A 17,797-nucleotide genomic window follows, 5' to 3' on the forward strand; every position below is an offset into this window, starting at 1 on the left:
TTCTACGGAAGTGGAACCTACATTTCTGTCTCACCAGTCAATCATGTGCCTTGTTGAGATCCAAAGTATACATCTCCCTGGATTTTCCTTCTCTGTTCCATCCAGGAATAACAATTTTTTCATGTCCCCTACCCCCAGCTCCTTAAACTCCTGCTGGTTTGTAATGATTCTCTGTCTTTGTGTGTGTGTGTCTCTCTCTCTTTCATCATAAAGCAGCTTTAACTTTTCTCTCCAGTGTCCCTTTGAAACTCTAATAAGGTAGTTTTTTCTCTGTCCCTTTATGAAATTTAATCATATTTTTAATCAAGTTACACAGAGTATCTGGTCAATCTTAAGTAATTAAAAAATCCCTCTGGTTATTCCTGGTTATAAGACCGTTTGTCGCTCTTGGCTCAACCCCACTTTCTGCAGCGGTATGCCTGTTCTCATTGCTGGTGATCTCAATACCCATATGAATCATCCTGCAATAGCTTTGACATTCTTTTCTGCAATATCCTTGCCCTGCACCTGATCTCAGCTGTTTACTTCTCTTACCTTGACCCTGCGATTACAGTGACTGCAATCTCTTCCTAATCTCAATTGGAACCTCTTATCTTTCTAGCCCACCCGGTCTATCAACTCTAATAATTCTGTGACTTATCTGGACTTTGGATCCATTTATCCTGCTATCTTTCCACCTCCCTTTGATCCCTTGTTTCCTCTAATCCCCACTTCCCCAGCTTTTTATTGTTTTATTTTAGTAGTAGATGGATGCATACCTTTATTTTATTTATGTTTTTGTGGTGCTGAGGATCCGACCCAGTGCCTCACATGTGCCAGGTGAGTGCTTCACCACTGAGCCACAACCCCAGCCCCTCTGCAGCTTAAATACCATGGAAAACCACTGTAGTCATCCTGTCAACTACAGACCTTTCTGGTTCATCTTGATAACCCGGTTAAATACAACTTTTTGCCTGCTGTCCCTCTACCCATCCACCCAGTCCCTGTGCAGCTAAATGTCTCCGCAGTGCACATGTCTCACAATCACCACCTTCAAGCAGGCCATTAATGCTGCCTGGAAATCATACTCTAGTTCCTAATCCACTCACTCCACCACGGTTCCAGACACTGTTGGTTTTTTTACTTGTATCATTACATTTTTCACGGTTCTCTTGGTGAGCGCCCACAAACCATCTGCTGGTGGGAACTGACTAGGAACTGATATGAAGCATCGCGTTTTTCTGAGGTCCATTTCCCTAGGCATTACCCGTTGTCCAGATTGTATTCCTCTGCTTCTCCACAATCCTTCAGAGATCGGTGGCCCCTGTCTTTCCATCACACCTGTGCCATCTTCAGGCTCCCATAGGAACTTGCACCTAACTGGTAAGTTCTCAATCAGCTGTTGTCAAGTGAGTGAGGATGTGAATAGCCAGCAGCCTGAGTTACTGGGCTGCTGATATTCAGGGAGGCAAGCATCTGTTTTCATCATTTTAAGTTAAAAGAAACACAAATAGGCATTTAGTGAGGGGAAAAACACTTTGTGGGAAGGAGGCGAGTTTAGGCCACATCTCTCAGGTCCTGATTCCAGGCAAGGAGAGAACTGACCCCAAAGAGCCAAGGCAATCCTGCTGCATCTTGAGGATTCTGGGAATAGAAGGTCTAAATAAAATCTGCCAGCCATGGTGGTGCACACCTGTAATCTCAGCAGCTCAGGAGGCTGAGGCAGGAGGATTGTGAGTTCAAAACCAGCCTCAGCAACTTAGTGAGGCCCTAAGCAACTTAGTGAGGCTCTGTCTCTAAATGAAAAAATATAAAAAGGGGCTGGGGATGTGGCTCAGTGGTAAAATGCCCCTGAGTTCAAGCCCCGGTATTTAAAAAAAAAAAAAAGAAAGAAAATCTTTCACATCCAGTATGAGTGTGGCTTAGTAGGTAAGAATGTGGCCCATTAGCCATTTACACTAGCAGAGCCAGACAAGATGGGTTCAGATCCAAGCTCCTAGGCAGGAGACCTTGGGTAAGTTATTTTACCCTCTATACTCACTGAGTCCCAATGTAAAGTGGAGACAGTAACAACCTACTCCCTAAGGTGGATGCAAACAATAAATAAGCCAACACACATAATGCCTTTCAGAAAAGTTCTAGCACCTATCAAATACTCAGTAAATATGATCTACACATTAGTACTGTATTCTCTTCAAGTCTCTCTCAGTCTTATGGGTTGTTATTCTCCGTTTTACAGAGGAAGAGACTGAAGGTCAAAGAGGTTAAGGAAATGCTCAAGACTATTTGCACAGAAAGTGGCAGAAGTTGAACTTGTACTGAGATCACAGGATTTCACTGATATTTCACTTAGGACTTTGGAGTCTCCTCCAAATGAAATTATTTTACTCTCATTATAGAGATTCTGATTCCTTTCTATTCCAAACATGCCCTGATCTCCCCAGGCAGATGAAACCAAATATTTACTATGCTACCACACAGTCATGAGTGAATTTAGCCAGAGTGGGGGAGGCTGATTGGTGACAAGCTGCAGCCCTGAGAGGAAGAAATAGTTCTGAGGTTGCACATTGTCATCCTGCTGGAGTAGAAATGTTGCTTAAAATTATCTTAGAGGGCTGGGGTCGTAGCTCAGTGGTAGAGCAATTGCCTAGCACATGTGAAGCCCTGGATTTAATCCCCAGCACCACATAATAAACTAAGTGAACAACTGAAATATATTTAAAAATTGTCTTAGAGCTGGAGGGATTAAAATAAAACCCAACTCATTCACTTTACTAAGGCTCAGATAAATTGTCCTGGCTCAAGTGCCCCTTCTCTGGAAGGGCAAGAGACATTTCTTGCCCTGTAAGACTCCTCACAGAAAATATTTCAGAGTGCTCCCAAATATTTGGAAATTTTATATCATAATGCTAATTACATTGAGAATTATCCAAAGGCACCTGCCATGAATGGTGGGAAAGACACTTCTCTAAGTCCCAGATGTGACATAATAAGCCATGAGGACTTGCACAGGTACAGTTACCTCTTTGAGCCTCAGTAAAGTGAATGAATTAGACTCTATTTGAACCCCTCCAGCTCTGAGATTTTATTAGTCTATGATTTCATGAACCAAAAGTTTTAAAATGATTATGCTCATAAAATGGTAAATATTTGGGTCCTAAAATCTATGATCACATTAGCAGGACTTACACCTAGAACTTTTTGACTTTGTGATTGTCATTGTTTCCTCAGACTGACTGCTCTGACTCAATCCCTTCTACCTAAAGCTTTTTCTATCACCCAGAATTCAATTTAATTCTAGAAACATTGACTGAAGACTTAGCTGTGCTTCCAACCATAGGACTAAAAAGATAAATGAGGCTAGTTTCTGTCTTTGGGAAATTCACAATGAGATAGTGAGGTCAAGAATTTTCAGAACTTCTTTTTTTTTTTTTTTTTTCCCCAGAGATCTCTATTTCCTTCAGAGTGTGTTCTCTGGATCAACAGCATCTACTTCACACCATAATTTGGGTTAGAAGTGCAAATTTTTAGTTGCCATCCAAGACCTACTGAATCAGAAGTTCTGGAGGTGTGGCCCATTGATCTTAGCTTTGAAAAAGTCCTCCAGGGGCTTGAGATGAATACTCCAGTTTGAGAATCACTGAATCAGCCCTTCCAGGGACAAGTTGACGTGTGACTCTGAGCCCTCCAGGGACCTAAAGTTTTCTTGATGAAAACTCGGTCACTTGGGCTGCCAGGACTTCATGGTCTCAACTCAGAACCATCTGGGAAAAACTTGCTTGGAACCTCCAACAACATTTTGAACCTTTGTGGTATTTTTTGTAAATGTCCAGACATTGTGGAAACTGCCCATTTGTTTTCATGGGAACTAATCCAGTTTAGCACATAATTCCATGTGGACTTTCCAGGCTTCCCTTTAAATCAGTTGTGATGCTTGGTGGAATACTGATACCATGACTAAAATCTGTAATAAAAATCCCATTTGGGGGAGAACTTCCTGCTTCCAAGGATCTCCAGAAGAAAAGAGTTCTCAGGGGGCTGTACCTCTGTATACCTTCCTCCTTTCAAAGGAACCTTTTTAAAAAATATTTAAAATTTAAAAAAAATTTGTTCTAATTGATAATATATGACAGTAGAATGCATTTTGACACATTGTACACAAATGGAACATAACTTCTCATTCCTCTGGTTGTACATGGTGCAGTCATATCAGTAGTGTAATCATACATGTATATAGGGTAATAATGTCTGTCTCATTCTACTGTCCTTCCCATCTCCACTGCCCCATCCCTCCTCTCCTTCCCCTCTACATAATCCAAAGTTCCTTCATTCTTTCCTACCCACACTCCACAATGGATCAGCATTTGGTTATCAGAGAAAACCTATGGCCCTTGTTTTTTTTTTTTTGGGGGGGGGGGCAGAATTGGCTTATTTCACTTAGCATGATAGTTCTAGTTCTATCCATTTCCCTGCAAATGCCATAATTTCATTCTTCTTTAAGGCTGAGTAATAATTCATTGTGTATATGTACCATTCATCTCTTGAAGGGCATCTATGTTGGTTCCATAGTTTAGCTATTGTGAATCGAGCTGCTATAAACGTTGATGTGGCTGCATCACTGTAGTATGCTGACTTTAAGTCCCTTGGGTAAAAACTGATGAATGGGATAGCTGAGTCAAATGGTGGTTCCATTCCTAAGTTTTCTAAGGAATCTCCATACTGCTTTCCAGAGTGGCTGCACCAGTTTGCAGTCCCACCAGCAATGTATGAGTGTCCCTTTTTCCCCACATCCTCGCCAACACTTATTATTGCTTGTATTTTTGACAATTGCCATTCTGATTGGATGAGATGAAATCTTAGAGTAGTTTCAATTTATATTTCTCTAATTGCAAGAGATGATGAACATTTTTCATGTTTGTTGATCAATTGTATTTCTTCTGTGAAGTGTCTGTTCAGTTCCTTTCCCCATTTATTGATTGGGTTATTTGTTTTTTTTGGTGTTAAGTTTTTTGAGTTCTTTGTATATCTGGAGATTAGTGCTGTATCTGAGGTGCCTGTGAGAAAGATTTTCTCACATTCTGTAGGCTCTCTCTTCACTATATTGATTGTTTCCTTTGCTGAGAAGAAGCTTTTTAGTTTGAATCCATCCCCCTTATTGATTCTTAATTTTACTTCTTGTGCTTTAGGAGTCTTGTTAAGGAAGTCAGATCCTAAGCCTATAGGATGAAGACTTGAGCCTACTTTTTCTTCTTTTAGGCACAGGGTCTCTGTTCTAGTGCCTAAGTCTTTGATCCACACAAAGGAGCCTTTAAGCCAAGCACAGTGGTACATACCTATAATCCCAGCAATTTAACGAGGTCCTAAGTAACTTAGTGAGACCCTGTCTCAAAATAAAAATTTTGAAAATAGGACTGGGGATGTGACTCGACTCAGTGGTTAAGTACCCCTGGGTTCAATCTCCAATACCAAAAAAAAAAAAAAAGAAAAAGAAAAGAGCCTTTACTTTTAATATCCTCCTTTTTGGCACCATCTAAACTGTGTCCTTGTTCCTCAGCAAGTGAAAATCATGGGGCTATATTATCCCAGCAGTAAGTTCAGACGAGAAGGCTGGGAAGATGTGGCTTCTTTTTTTAGAATTCATTTTTATTTTTATTTTTTAGTTGTCAGTGGACACAATACCTTTACTTTATTTTTTTTTATATGTGGTGCTGAGGGTTGAACCCAGTGCCTCACAAATGCTAGGTGAGTGCTGTACTGCTGAGCCACAATCCCAGCCCCACATGTGGCTTCCTGAGAGGAACCAGCCTGGTTCCTGGGAGTGCCTGACTCTTCCCTTTCTTCCTGGGACCTGTGACTCTTTCATGCATTGCTCCAGCCCAGGGCCAATGCTAGACAATGGGCAACTTCATGAAAATTAGAAATGCACACTTCAGGCTTTCAGGGTAGACTCAGTCTGTGGGACTCAGGTCTCACCTGGCTCTCAGTTCTCCTGTCTCCTTGGGCAGGTGCCTGTGTGCAGCATCAACTGCACAGTTACAGCTGTAGCCCTGCTCTTACTTAGCCTTGGGGAGTTGAGGAAGGACAGTCTGCATGTGCAGCTACCATACGTTGGCTCTTCACTCACATCACTTCCTTAATTCTCACAACTACCCCATGAGGGGGGCTTTAGTGTCATTTCCATATTTTTTTTCTTTTTAAAAATATTTTTTTAGATGTTGATAGACCTTTATTTATTCATTTATTTATATGTGGTGCTGAGAATCGAATCCAATGCCTCATGCATGCTAGGCAAGCACTCTATCACTGAGCCACAACCCCAGCCCTCCATATATTTCTTCTTCTTCTTCTGAATTATGAAAAATGTTCAGATTCTCAGGACCTCCATTTTTTTCATCTATCTGATGGATATGATTTTACCAGTTCTTTTCTCTTTTTTGTGTCGGGGGGATACTGGGAATTGAACTAAGGGACCCTTGACCACTGAGCCACATCCCCAGCCCTGTTTTGTATTTTATTTAGAGACAGCATCTCACTGAGTTGCTTATTAGGGCCTTGATGTTGCTGAGGCTGGCTTTGAACTTGTGATCCTCCTGCCTCAGCCTCCCAAGCTGCTGGGATTACAGGCGTTTGCCACCGCGCCTGGCACCAGCTCTTTTCTCAACAGATGATTCTAAAAGTGAAATGAGGCTGTTGTGATTATCAGTGATCTGGAGGGGCCGGGGAGATGTTGTTAAAACATCCTACAGCTGGGGATATAGCTCAGTTGGTAGAGAGCCTGCTTCATATGCATATGGGTTCAAACCCCAGTACCACAAAAAAATAAAATAAAATAAAATCCTACAAATGTCAGGTTTCATATTGATCTTATTCCTCAAAGGCAATAAGGTGAAAAACTCACCTTAGATTCCTCCAGCCCCTGGTGGACATGTGGATGTGGCAGAGGTTGGTTTCCTGCCAGGCTACTGGTATTTGGGGCGCCTCCTCTTCTAAAGTGGTTAGAATTGTGAGGTTGCAGTGACGAGGTGTGTGCAGGCACTCAGGGACGAGTCACAGCCTGGCAAGCTGGCTTGGACAGGATGACTTCATGGGCCTTTCCCACTTTTCATTTTTATGACTGGCTTCACTGTTTCGTTTTTGGCTTTCTCTCTGTTTCTTGCAGCTGTGGTGATTGGGATTTAGGGCAAGCATTTGGGATCCTTTTTCAAATCCCTTTCAAATCCCGATTTAGCTGCAAAGTCCGGGAAGGGGATGGAGAAAGTGGGGGCGAGGACTAGTCCAGGTGAAGACAGTGTTGCTCTATTTTCTGTTACTATAAGAAAATGCCTGTGGCTGAATAGCTTTATAAAGGAAGTATGTATATTTTGGCTCATCGTTCTGTGCCAAGGTCAGGGAGCTTCAGCTAGTAATGACCTTCTTGCTGGCAGAGTCCCAAGGCTGTACAGGGCATCACATAGCAAGAAATAGGGAGCACGCATGTGGCTCTGTGTCTTCTGGTCTCTCTCCCTCTTCTTATCAAGTTACCAGTATTCGATCCTGGGGGCTTTATCCTAAGGACTAATTCTAATTAGTCTAATTCTAATTACCCCCAAAAGCCCCGTTTCTAAATTCATAGTTGATTAAGTTTCTACCCACATAATCCCTTGCAATTGCAATTAAGCTTCAACATACAAACCTTTGGTGAAGACACTCAAACTATATCCATATCATAGCAAGCCTTAGCGCATGACATCTGAGAAAATCCAACAGGAATGCCCAGCTCCACCCGCTGAGGCGAGACCTCATCTCTTATCGAATGCCATTCTTGTCCCAGGAACATGGAAGGGACTGAATTTCATCTATGAACTCAGATCTTGCTTAGGAGCTCAAGGCATAGAACAGTAGTCATGGTGAGGGAGAAACTTCCTATTTGCCTCTTTTCAATTTAACTGTGCCCTTTTTGACATGTTGCTGGATTGGGTCCCTCCTCTGTGTTTACTACTGCCTCCCAAATTGAGGTCTGAGTCCCTTTCTCAACCAGATTTGTGCAACAGTAGTATGGATCATTCACCTTTCGAACCACTGCCAGACTCAAGTGACTTTTTGTTTGTTTGGTGCTGGGGATCAAACCCAGGGCCTCGCGGGGTGAGCACATGCCCTACCACTGAGCTACATCCCCAACCTCTGACTCAGTTGACTTTCATCATGTAATCTCCCTACAGGAAACAGAAGCTACGTACGTGATCACCTGTGGCGTCACCTACAGACGTCTGAATTTAAAGGTCTAACTGGTCCAATGAGGTGGCGCACACCTGTAATCCCAGCTGCTCAAGGAGGCTGAGGCAGGAGGATTGTAAGCTCAAAGCCAGCCTCAGCAACTTAGGAAGGCCCTAAGCAACTCAGCGATACCCTGTCCCTAAATAAAATATAAAAAAAGGGCTGGGAATGTGGCTCAGTGGTTAAGGGCTCCTGGGTTCAATCCCCAGTACCCCACTGCCCCCGCAAAAGTCTTTATAACTGGCCTCAGCGTACTCCTCCAACTAATTCCTGCCTGCAACTCCTAGTATTCCCTCTACTACCGAGTCTCATCACTTACTCTGTTATCCACCACATTCATTTCATTGTGGGCTTTTGTTCACATGTCCCTTTACATATGTTCCTTCTCTCCAATCCAATCACGGTTCACCCACAAGAACCCACGGTTCACTCACATCTCATCTCCTTGACCCCAGCCCACTAATATCCCTGTTCTCTTAATATCTTTTGTCAAGACCATGGTTTCATGCTACTTACTCTTTCGTTGTTCCATTATTAACCAGGTAGACTGATAGCTATTTGACACTGGACCCTATCTTAAGCTTCTTTTATATTCTCTGAAGTTCCCTGCTAAGCTTATGTGCCATGCAGAAAATAATAAAATAAATGTGACCCTGATCAGATGTTTTCCCACCTAAAAACTACTTTGGTAACTTTCTAGAAACTAATATGTTTACTTATCTTGTAAAAAAATAATGATTGTAGCCAAGGGTCACCATCATACAGTCATGTGACTTCCCCAAGCAGGGAGGAAACTGATGAATTCTGGGTTTCAAAGTTGATCATCAGTTCCAGGATTTCCAACAACAGCCAATCTCCTCTAGGTCCTTAACTTTTTTCTAAAGTGTTTGACTGCTTCTCTTTCCCCAGAGAGCTCCTGTGACAATAAGCGGGCAGACCTGGTCTTCATCATTGACAGCTCCCGCAGTGTCAACACCCATGACTATGCGAAGGTCAAGGAGTTCATTGTGGATATCTTGCAGTTCTTGGACATTGGTCCAGATGTCACCCGGGTGGGCCTGCTCCAATATGGCAGCACAGTCAAGAACGAGTTCTCCCTCAAGACCTTCAAGAGGAAGTCTGAGGTGGAACGAGCTGTCAAGAGGATGAGGCATCTGTCCACAGGCACCATGACAGGACTGGCCATCCAGTATGCTCTGAACATTGCATTCTCAGAAGCAGAGGGGGCCCGACCCCTGAGGGAGAATGTGCCTCGAGTCATAATGATTGTAACAGATGGGAGGCCCCAGGACTCGGTGGCCGAGGTGGCTGCAAAGGCACGGGACACAGGCATCTTGATCTTTGCCATTGGTGTGGGCCAAGTGGACTTTAACACACTGAAGGCCATTGGGAGTGAACCCCATGAGGACCATGTCTTCCTGGTGGCCAACTTCAGCCAGATCGAGTCGCTGACCTCAGTGTTCCAGAACAAGCTGTGCGGTAAGTCCTACCTTTCTTTGACTCTTCTAGGGGAATCCTTAGGGTTCATCCTGTGCTACCATGGCCCAGGGTCTATGCTGGCAATAGGTGTTCAGCAAAGGACAAGGGAGACACGGTGTTCTTTGGGGGCTTACATTTTGGCCAAGGGAGACAGATGTGAAGCATGTAATTACACAAATAAGTAAGAGCAGTTTTAACAGTATAATTCAGGAGATGAGGGCACAGGGCCTAACCTAGGCCAAGGGGTTAAAACAAAGATTTTCTCCAACATATTGGGCTGTCCTGTCATTCCCTACATTGAAATTCATGCATTGGAGCAAGAATGGGAACAGAACACAGAAATCATAATTTGGCGTTCTCTTCTATGCTGTAGAGTACCAAGGTACTTTTGTCCCATAATGGTGCTAGCTGTGGATGTTTTCTCGATTGACAAAAAGACTCAGTGCCTGGGAATGTGGGCAAGATGTGGTCCTGGCATATTCCCACCTGTTAGGATGGCAGGTACTTCTCACCCACCACTCCTGCAAGAAGATACCTCCCCATGTCCTTGAACTGCATTCTTCTGTGTTAAGATGTTTTTCTTCCCTCTCTTGCTTTCTAATCCTCTTCTCCACGCTGCTTCTCTCTCCTCCTTCCCACATTCCTCCCAGTGACCTCCAACCCCAGCTCAGCCTCCACTTTGCTCAGCAGGTCAACTTGCTCTTGCCCCAGTTTCCTGCCTCTACAGCTGCCTCTTCCTTTTCTGGGAGGGCAGGAGGCCAAGGTCCCTTTTTCATCCAGACTCCACTCTCATTCCTGACAACCGGAAACATGTGTCTGACCTGGCAAACAATGCCCTGTCCTGTCTTGTCCACCACAGCAGCCCCTGTCCCTTCCAACCACCATGATTCTTTGATGGGAAAATAAAAGGAAATATCTGTTTTGAAATGATGACTCTTCCCTGAAGTATGAGTGGAGAATGATCTTAAGGAGCAGACTACTCACTAACTCCCTCAGAGGGGGACCTGCTCCCGGAAGGGCTCTGAGGACCAGTTCTCGAAATGTGACAAACCCAGCCCAGTGCAGTGGCACATGCCTATAATCCCAGTGGCTAGGGAGGCTGAAGCAGGAGGATCACAAATTCAAAGCCAGCCTCAGCAATTTTTTAGCAAGGCCCTAAGCAACTCAGAGACCCTTTCTCTAAATAAAATATAAAAAAGGGCTAATAAAGGTCTGGGGATGTGACTCAATGGTTAAGCACCCCTGGGTTAATCCCTGATACCCGCCCCCCCTCAAAAAAAAAAGAATGTGACAAACCCATGATCTGCATAATATAAGCCTCAGGGAGAAAAAAAAGGAGGAACATTTGATGTGCCTTTTTTAAAAAAAATCCTCTTACTGAGAATAAATCTCAAAAAGCAGAGACCCCTTTTTTTTCTTGACTCTGGAATCAAAAGATTTACTTTAAAAATCAATGCCATGAAGGAAAAATAACCTTTTTCGTTGCAATGTCACTTGGAAAATGTTCAGAAGTGCCATTTCCCTGGCGCCACAGAGAGGCCGTGTTATTGTGGCGTGGCGTGGCCTAAGTCAACTGGAAAACTTCAATCAGTAGAACACGCTGCAAACATTTTTAAGGTTTATGACTTTAAATGACTTCTGCAGAATTTATGTTCCCCCTTTCCTGGAAATATTTTAAAAAGAAATTGGTTCTGTAACTCTTTTGACAGTTTATCTGTATGTATTGGAAAATTTTAATGGAAAGTTGCTTTGGGATTAATCAGCAAATGGAAAGATAATTTGATAAGGTGAAGGAGCTACAACGAAGCTGAGCCCAGTATTGGTGAATGTGAACTTGTCTGTGGAAGATCCTTCTCTGTGCGCTTTAAGGTTCAGCAGCAAAATTAAAAAGCCGTTTGGATTTTCCCCCTGTTATCTTTCTTGCAAGCTGGAAACTCTAAGAGAACATTGGTACTGTCCCATTCATTCCTGTGGCTGGAGAAACAATCCCCCAAACCCCCAGACCAGGCCCCGCCCCCATCCACCCTGCAGGAGGTACAGTTGTGCTTTTAGGTCCCACCAGGCTCGGCCAAGCTGCTCAACCACCGCAGCTGCTGTACTGAAAGTATTGAAGAGGCTTGAGTCTCTTTATCAAGATCGCAGTAGCCAACGTGTATTAAGCACTTTCCCTTAGGTTTTTGCTTTTGAGCCTCATGGAAACAGGCAGGTGGCCCCATGACCCCATTGTCTTCTTATAGGTTATCGAGCTTGTCAAGTAAACCAGCCAAGAACAGCCAGGAGATGGTAGTAAGGCTCTGATTGCAAACCTTTTGCTCATTTCACTTTTTACTTATTGGGACCATTTTCCCATAGCAGCCGTACAGCCCCACTTTGCCTGGTAAACCTGCTTTGTGACTGGCATTCAAAGCTAGGCAAAAGGCTGCAGGGTGAGGAGACTGTAGTTGTTGGATGCTGAGCAAATCCTTTAGGGTCCCTATTTGAGCCTCCACTGCCTCATCTTTAGAATGGGGATTTTATACGCACAGTAGATGTGTGAACAGACGTTAGTGCCCTGCTCAGTACACACACATTGTGTATTATTACAATTGAATACACTGAGTATCCACAGACTATGCAGTTTCGATTTGCACTCCAGTGGTCAGACGATAGCAAAGAGCATCTTCTAATTACAGATGGCCTCTCTGAAGTTTTGAGAGTCTTTGGAACATTGATTGGGCTGCATCCTGAGGATAACAGCTAATCGTGTCCTGTGCTAGGCACTATCCATACCTGATTCCATTTAATATATTTTGAACAGCCCCATGAGACAGGCACTATTATTATCCACATTTTGCAGAAGTGAAAACTGAGGCTTATAAAGGTTAAGCAACTTCAAGGAACAGAGTTGGAGATGCAGAGCCTAAGTTCTTACCTCTGCACACCATGTCCAAGGGTTCCAGATTGGGGGGAAGATGCTCTTATTCAGGAAAAATGGAATCGTTGATAACCCAAAGCATACACTGTGGAGGCTTCAGAGTCATCTGGAATTGGGGAACTTGGGCCAAAGAATGCCTGTTTCTGGCTAGGTATTCCAGGAGAGCCTTAAGAGGAAGTAATATTATTTACTAACATTTATTGTTATTAACATGTGTATATGTTTTTTTGAGCTATTTGAATTTTATTGATCTTTTTATTCACTTGACTAACCAGTGAAGTAGGTGCTTTTAAAATTCCCATTGTATAGTAGAGGGAACTGAGACTCAGAGAGGTTAAATAACTTGCCCAGAGTCACATAGCTCTAAGTGAAAGAGTTGAAATGGGAGCCCAGGCACTCTGGTCAGGAGCTCCATCCTAACCATTATGTGCTACACAGACTTGAAAGAGGAGTAGGAGCTGGCTGGTCAGAGTTGCATGGGGAGGGTGAATGCAGTAATCCAGGCAAAGAATGATGATATTTTCAGTTTCATTTCTATTTTATTCTATTGATTGATCGATTGATTCCAGGGATTGGACCCAGTGGCACTCAACCCCTAAACCACATCCCTAGACCTTTTTATGTTTTATTTTGAGACAGGGTCTCACCAAGTTCCTTAAGGCCTTGCTAAATTACTGAAGCTGACTTTGAACCTGCAGTCCTCCTCCCTCAGTCTCCTGAGCCACTGGGATTACAGGTGTGCGCTGTCTGGCTCAATTTTATTTTAAAAAGAAATGTAAATGCTAGTCTCAATTCTCTCAGCTTTTACTACCCAATCAGGGGTCATGACCCAGTTTGGAAAGAGCCCATGAAGGTCCAGACAGGGGAGTGGAGGACACTGTGCACTTAGGAAGGACAGGATTTTAGTGGGGGAAGGGCTAATGGCACCTATACTACATGCAGTGCAGAAAGTGGTGCTGGATCTGCAGACTGCAGGAGACAGGCTGTGTCCAGATGTATTCAGAGCAGGAACCTTTATCCTGCAACTAGGAATTGATTAGGCTCTAAAGCTACACTCCCCTGGGCAAGAGCCATGGTTTTAGCTCTTGCTGACTGTGTGGCCATGAACCTGGGTTCAGCAGCAGCTTCATACTGGTGGGGCAGTGACTTCCCATACTAGCCAAGGAAAATCCTGAGGTCCCATACTTAAGCAATGCCTGAGACTGCCAGATAGGCTTGGAGGCCATCTGTCCTGTGAATTGAAGTCCTGTCTACAAGGTGACCAAAACCCACACATCCTGGGGGCCACCATTTTTGCTGCCCAGTGAGAGAGAACATGCATTTTTGGGGGCTGAAAAATGCATGTCTGTCCTTCTGGTTCACTGTAACCTGGGCAGGGCTGTTTTTAATTAATCTCTCAGTGCCGGCTTTATCAATGTGGCCTGGCATTTTAGAGCCAAAGCAAGGCTGTTCCAACCTTAATAGCCCTGTCCCAGCTAAAGCAGGCATGATTTAAGGTCATAATAGTGTTCTGAAGACACACCCTTCAGGGACTGGCCTGGGCAAAGTCTATGCTTATTATACCCCCTTGAGGCCCCATTGTGAAGTGGGGAGGCCAGGCTGATGGATGTCGGTTTTACATACCCAGTAATTGTTCCTTTCAAGTCAACCCCACCATGTTGAACACTTTTCTGGTCATTGATATAGTTTGTCAAAAAAGATTTCTCTTAATATTTTCTGAACAAAAAGTCCAATCCTGTCAATGATTTAGATGGCTGATTAGTTATTTCTCCCTCTGAATGTGAAGCCTTGACTGAGTTTAAACCCAGATCTTCTGGGGAAAGGGGCTAATGGGGCCCTTTCTGGCAGATCAGGAGCCAGGATGTCTTCTCCCCTTGAATCGTCCTGCAAAGACCCACCCACAGGAGGGCAGAGCACGAGGCCCAAATGCTCCTCAGGTCACTCAGCACTCATCCATAGGCTTCTGGAGATGGAAAAACCTTATTCTTTATAGTAAAATTGGGATTTGGGGGGTTGAAAGTGTTGTAAACTGGACTTGAACTAGATTTGAAAAGGAGGGGATTGGGTACCCCTTTCTTGGGACTCCTCCCTCTTTGGGAGCTCTGCTTGCTTTCTATTACTCTAATAAATCCTGTTACTTCAAAAAAAGAAAGAAAGAAGGAAAGAGAGAGAGAGAGAGAGAGAGAGAGAGAGAAGGAGGGAAAGAAAGAAAGGAAAAGTAAAGAAAAAGAAAGGGAGGGAGGGAGAGGATTGTGTCATTACTAGTGGAAACAAGGACAAGAGAAATGAGTGACCTGCTTTCATCTGTTCCCCTTCTTCTCTGGTCTGTGGGGCAGGAATCATGGCCCCGTGGGCCCCCGTTTACCCACCCTTCCTTCGAGCCCCTTTACTAAGTTCGAGTTTCTGAATGCCGGTTAAAGACTACTTGTCAAACGCTGTACCAACCTGTCGCACCAGGAGTGGAGCCACCTCAGACCACCAGGCAGCTCCCACGGTCGCCAGGCATTTGGAATGAGAGGGAAGGATAGTTTCTAGAGAAGGGGATGCTACACAGACTAAATGTGGGGGTCTGTACTGAGGGTCCCTAGACCCACCCATGCCTTGTTCTATAGGTGAAGAAACAGGCCTCACAAGAGCTCCCTGCACACCATCTCTTCCTCCACTTGTTCTACAAGGTAGAGGAGATGAGGACACGGGTCCTCTGGCTCCTAATACGGTGCTCTCCATTGTGCCCAGTTACAAACTCCTGATTCCAATTTGTGTGTGTGTGTGTTTTAATGGTACATGACCAAAATAAGCCTTAGTTACAAGCTGCTCCTCCAAAATCCTATGCAATAGTTCTTTTAATGTCCCTATTTGGCAGGGGAAGAAAATGGAGTTTAAAGAAATTAAGTAATTCTTTGAGGTTATAATAGGTGGCCAATCTGAGTTTTGGGTAGTCTATTTCCAAACACCATCCTCCTCCCACAGGGCTGCCTGCTGCCCACCTGGGATTCCCCTGCCTCACACCTCCTCTTACTTTGTCTGTCAGGGTCCAAATAAGGAGGCAGCCACCAGGCCCATTGCTGGGGCCTCCACCAGGGGTGACTGCCTAAATTCTAGACTTCCTTCATTATGAAGGAATGGTGACATGCTATGTGATTCTCAGGAGTGTCCCTATGCCCAGGTGTGACTTGATGCCAGCAGTCCAGAGAGAGAGGAGAGGCTTGCAGGATGCAAAGCATCCCAGGTAAATATGTGGGTTCTGTGACCCTTGGTCATTCGACATTTTTGTCAACTGACCAATAAATTACCTTGTTCTGTGTTTCTGTTTAAACACAACTTATTTACTATATGCATATTGTTGATTCATTAACATTGAACTCTATGAATAAAAGTATAACTTGTGCAAGAATGAAGCTTATTTTAATACACATATCTTCCCCCAAAGGCACATCACAACCTTTTTGCACTGGGGAACACTAGACAGTTTTTCACCCTTTCAAACAGCAAAATCACCTATGAAAAGCTCAAAAATGCCCCAAACATGGCACTAAATAGACTGTGAGAAAGACTTGTTTGCAGTATGAAATATGACAGCTTAAACAAGAAAACAGAACATAGCCTTGTTCGACCTCCGCTGGGAACATCTGCATCTGATGACAAATTTTTCACCTCTCAGAGTGTGTCCACAAATGACTGCATACGTGCTGTGACTATTGATTTGGAGCTACGAATAAATTTTAGTGAGTGGGCAAATTTGGAAATACAAAATCTACGAGTAATGAGGATCAACTGTACATGGCCTCACACTTGAACATCTCTGAAATTGGGGTACATTTTAGATTCTATGAAATACAGTACACGTATCAGTATAGATAGAACCTTGATTAATGTGGAATGAAAATCCAAATCAAAGATCAATACTTATAGGATGAACCTAAACATGTCTATTATTATTATTGCCCACCATTACATTTTACTTTGGCAGTTATCAAATGGTATGGAGCATTCCCCCCTACTGGGCACTCTTCTAACCACTTTACCATCTTGGATAATTTAACCCTCACCAAGTCCCAAATGAGCCATTGCTATTCGTATTCCCATTTTATATGAAGAAGTTAAGAAATTACCCAGCATCACAAAAAAGATGATTATTTCACCAGGTAGTAAAAATGACAGATTGCATTTAATCTATGAACTTTCCTAATGTTATTTATATCCTAACAGGAGCTAAAACACAAGAAAGAACTCAGAACGATATTGTACTGTCATGAAATAAAACAATTTTACTCCCCTATTCCATTTATTGCCTATCATATTTCTTACTTAGACATAAAGAGACATGTGCTTAAGATGGATTTCATCAGTAGCTGAGTTTTTCTAAGTGCTAGATGAATGGGATTGTTCTGAGTGCCCCTTTTACTTTAACTTCACAGAATTATTTTCTACATATAGACATCTTTTGTGTCTGAGACAATTGTTAATTTTAAATATGCTTGAGTTGCATTATGTTGAGTAAAGTCATAAATTAATATGTAAAAAATAATGAGAATTTTATGAGCTCCAGATAGACTTATGCAAGAATCTATGCATCTAAGAGCTGAAGTACTTCAGAAACTAAATGCACAAATATTTTAAATTGAGATATAAAAATCATGGCAATATGAAACCTGTGAATGCATTGTTACTCCAAATTTTTGTATACTTTTGCATTTTTAAAAACTTGTATTATTCTTAGGACTTGAAACTTTTGACTCTTTAACACATCCTCCTTTAACTAATAGCTTTTCCTCCAACTCCAACTCTACCTATGGAAAATTCACATTAGCTAAGGCATCTTCTGGTAGTCAGTAAACTTTCTGATGTCCCTGCCTGCTGAATGGTGTTAAGTTAAACTGGAAATTGCTTGTTTTGTAGGTCAAAAACAACTGGATGTCAGCAATTTCATATGGTTCAGCCTAACACCATTGCCCAGTGACCCTACATGGGACTGCATCTCTAAGTTGCTGATGCCACCTATCTGCACCCGCACTGAGTACCTTAGACCATAAAGCCCCTTGAGGCTGGGAACTGCAGCTCACTTCTCTTTGGTCCTGCCCTCTCCTTTACGGAGTAGGCTCAGAATAAATGTTTGTTGGATGGAATAAGTTAGGGATGGTGTCACTGTCAACTGAACTGCCTGTGTCTTCC

The 17,797-nt window shown here is 43.2% G+C and overlaps 1 protein-coding gene across 2 annotated transcripts in view; it reads left to right on the top strand.

Annotated features, from left to right (window-relative positions):
* MATN2 (matrilin 2) overlaps positions 1-17,797 on the top strand; it is a 142,414-nt gene that overhangs the window by 39,340 nt on the left and 85,277 nt on the right. For both annotated transcript variants that reach the window (XM_079126176.1, XM_079126175.1), the window contains exon 3: positions 9,142-9,711. In XM_079126176.1, coding sequence (XP_078982302.1) covers positions 9,142-9,711 — 570 coding nt within the window. The remainder of the gene's footprint in view (positions 1-9,141; positions 9,712-17,797) is intronic.

The sequence above is a fragment of the Sciurus vulgaris genome, assembly GCF_902686455.1.
Source record: "Sciurus vulgaris genome assembly, chromosome: 1".
Taxonomy (NCBI): Eukaryota; Metazoa; Chordata; class Mammalia; order Rodentia; family Sciuridae; genus Sciurus; species Sciurus vulgaris.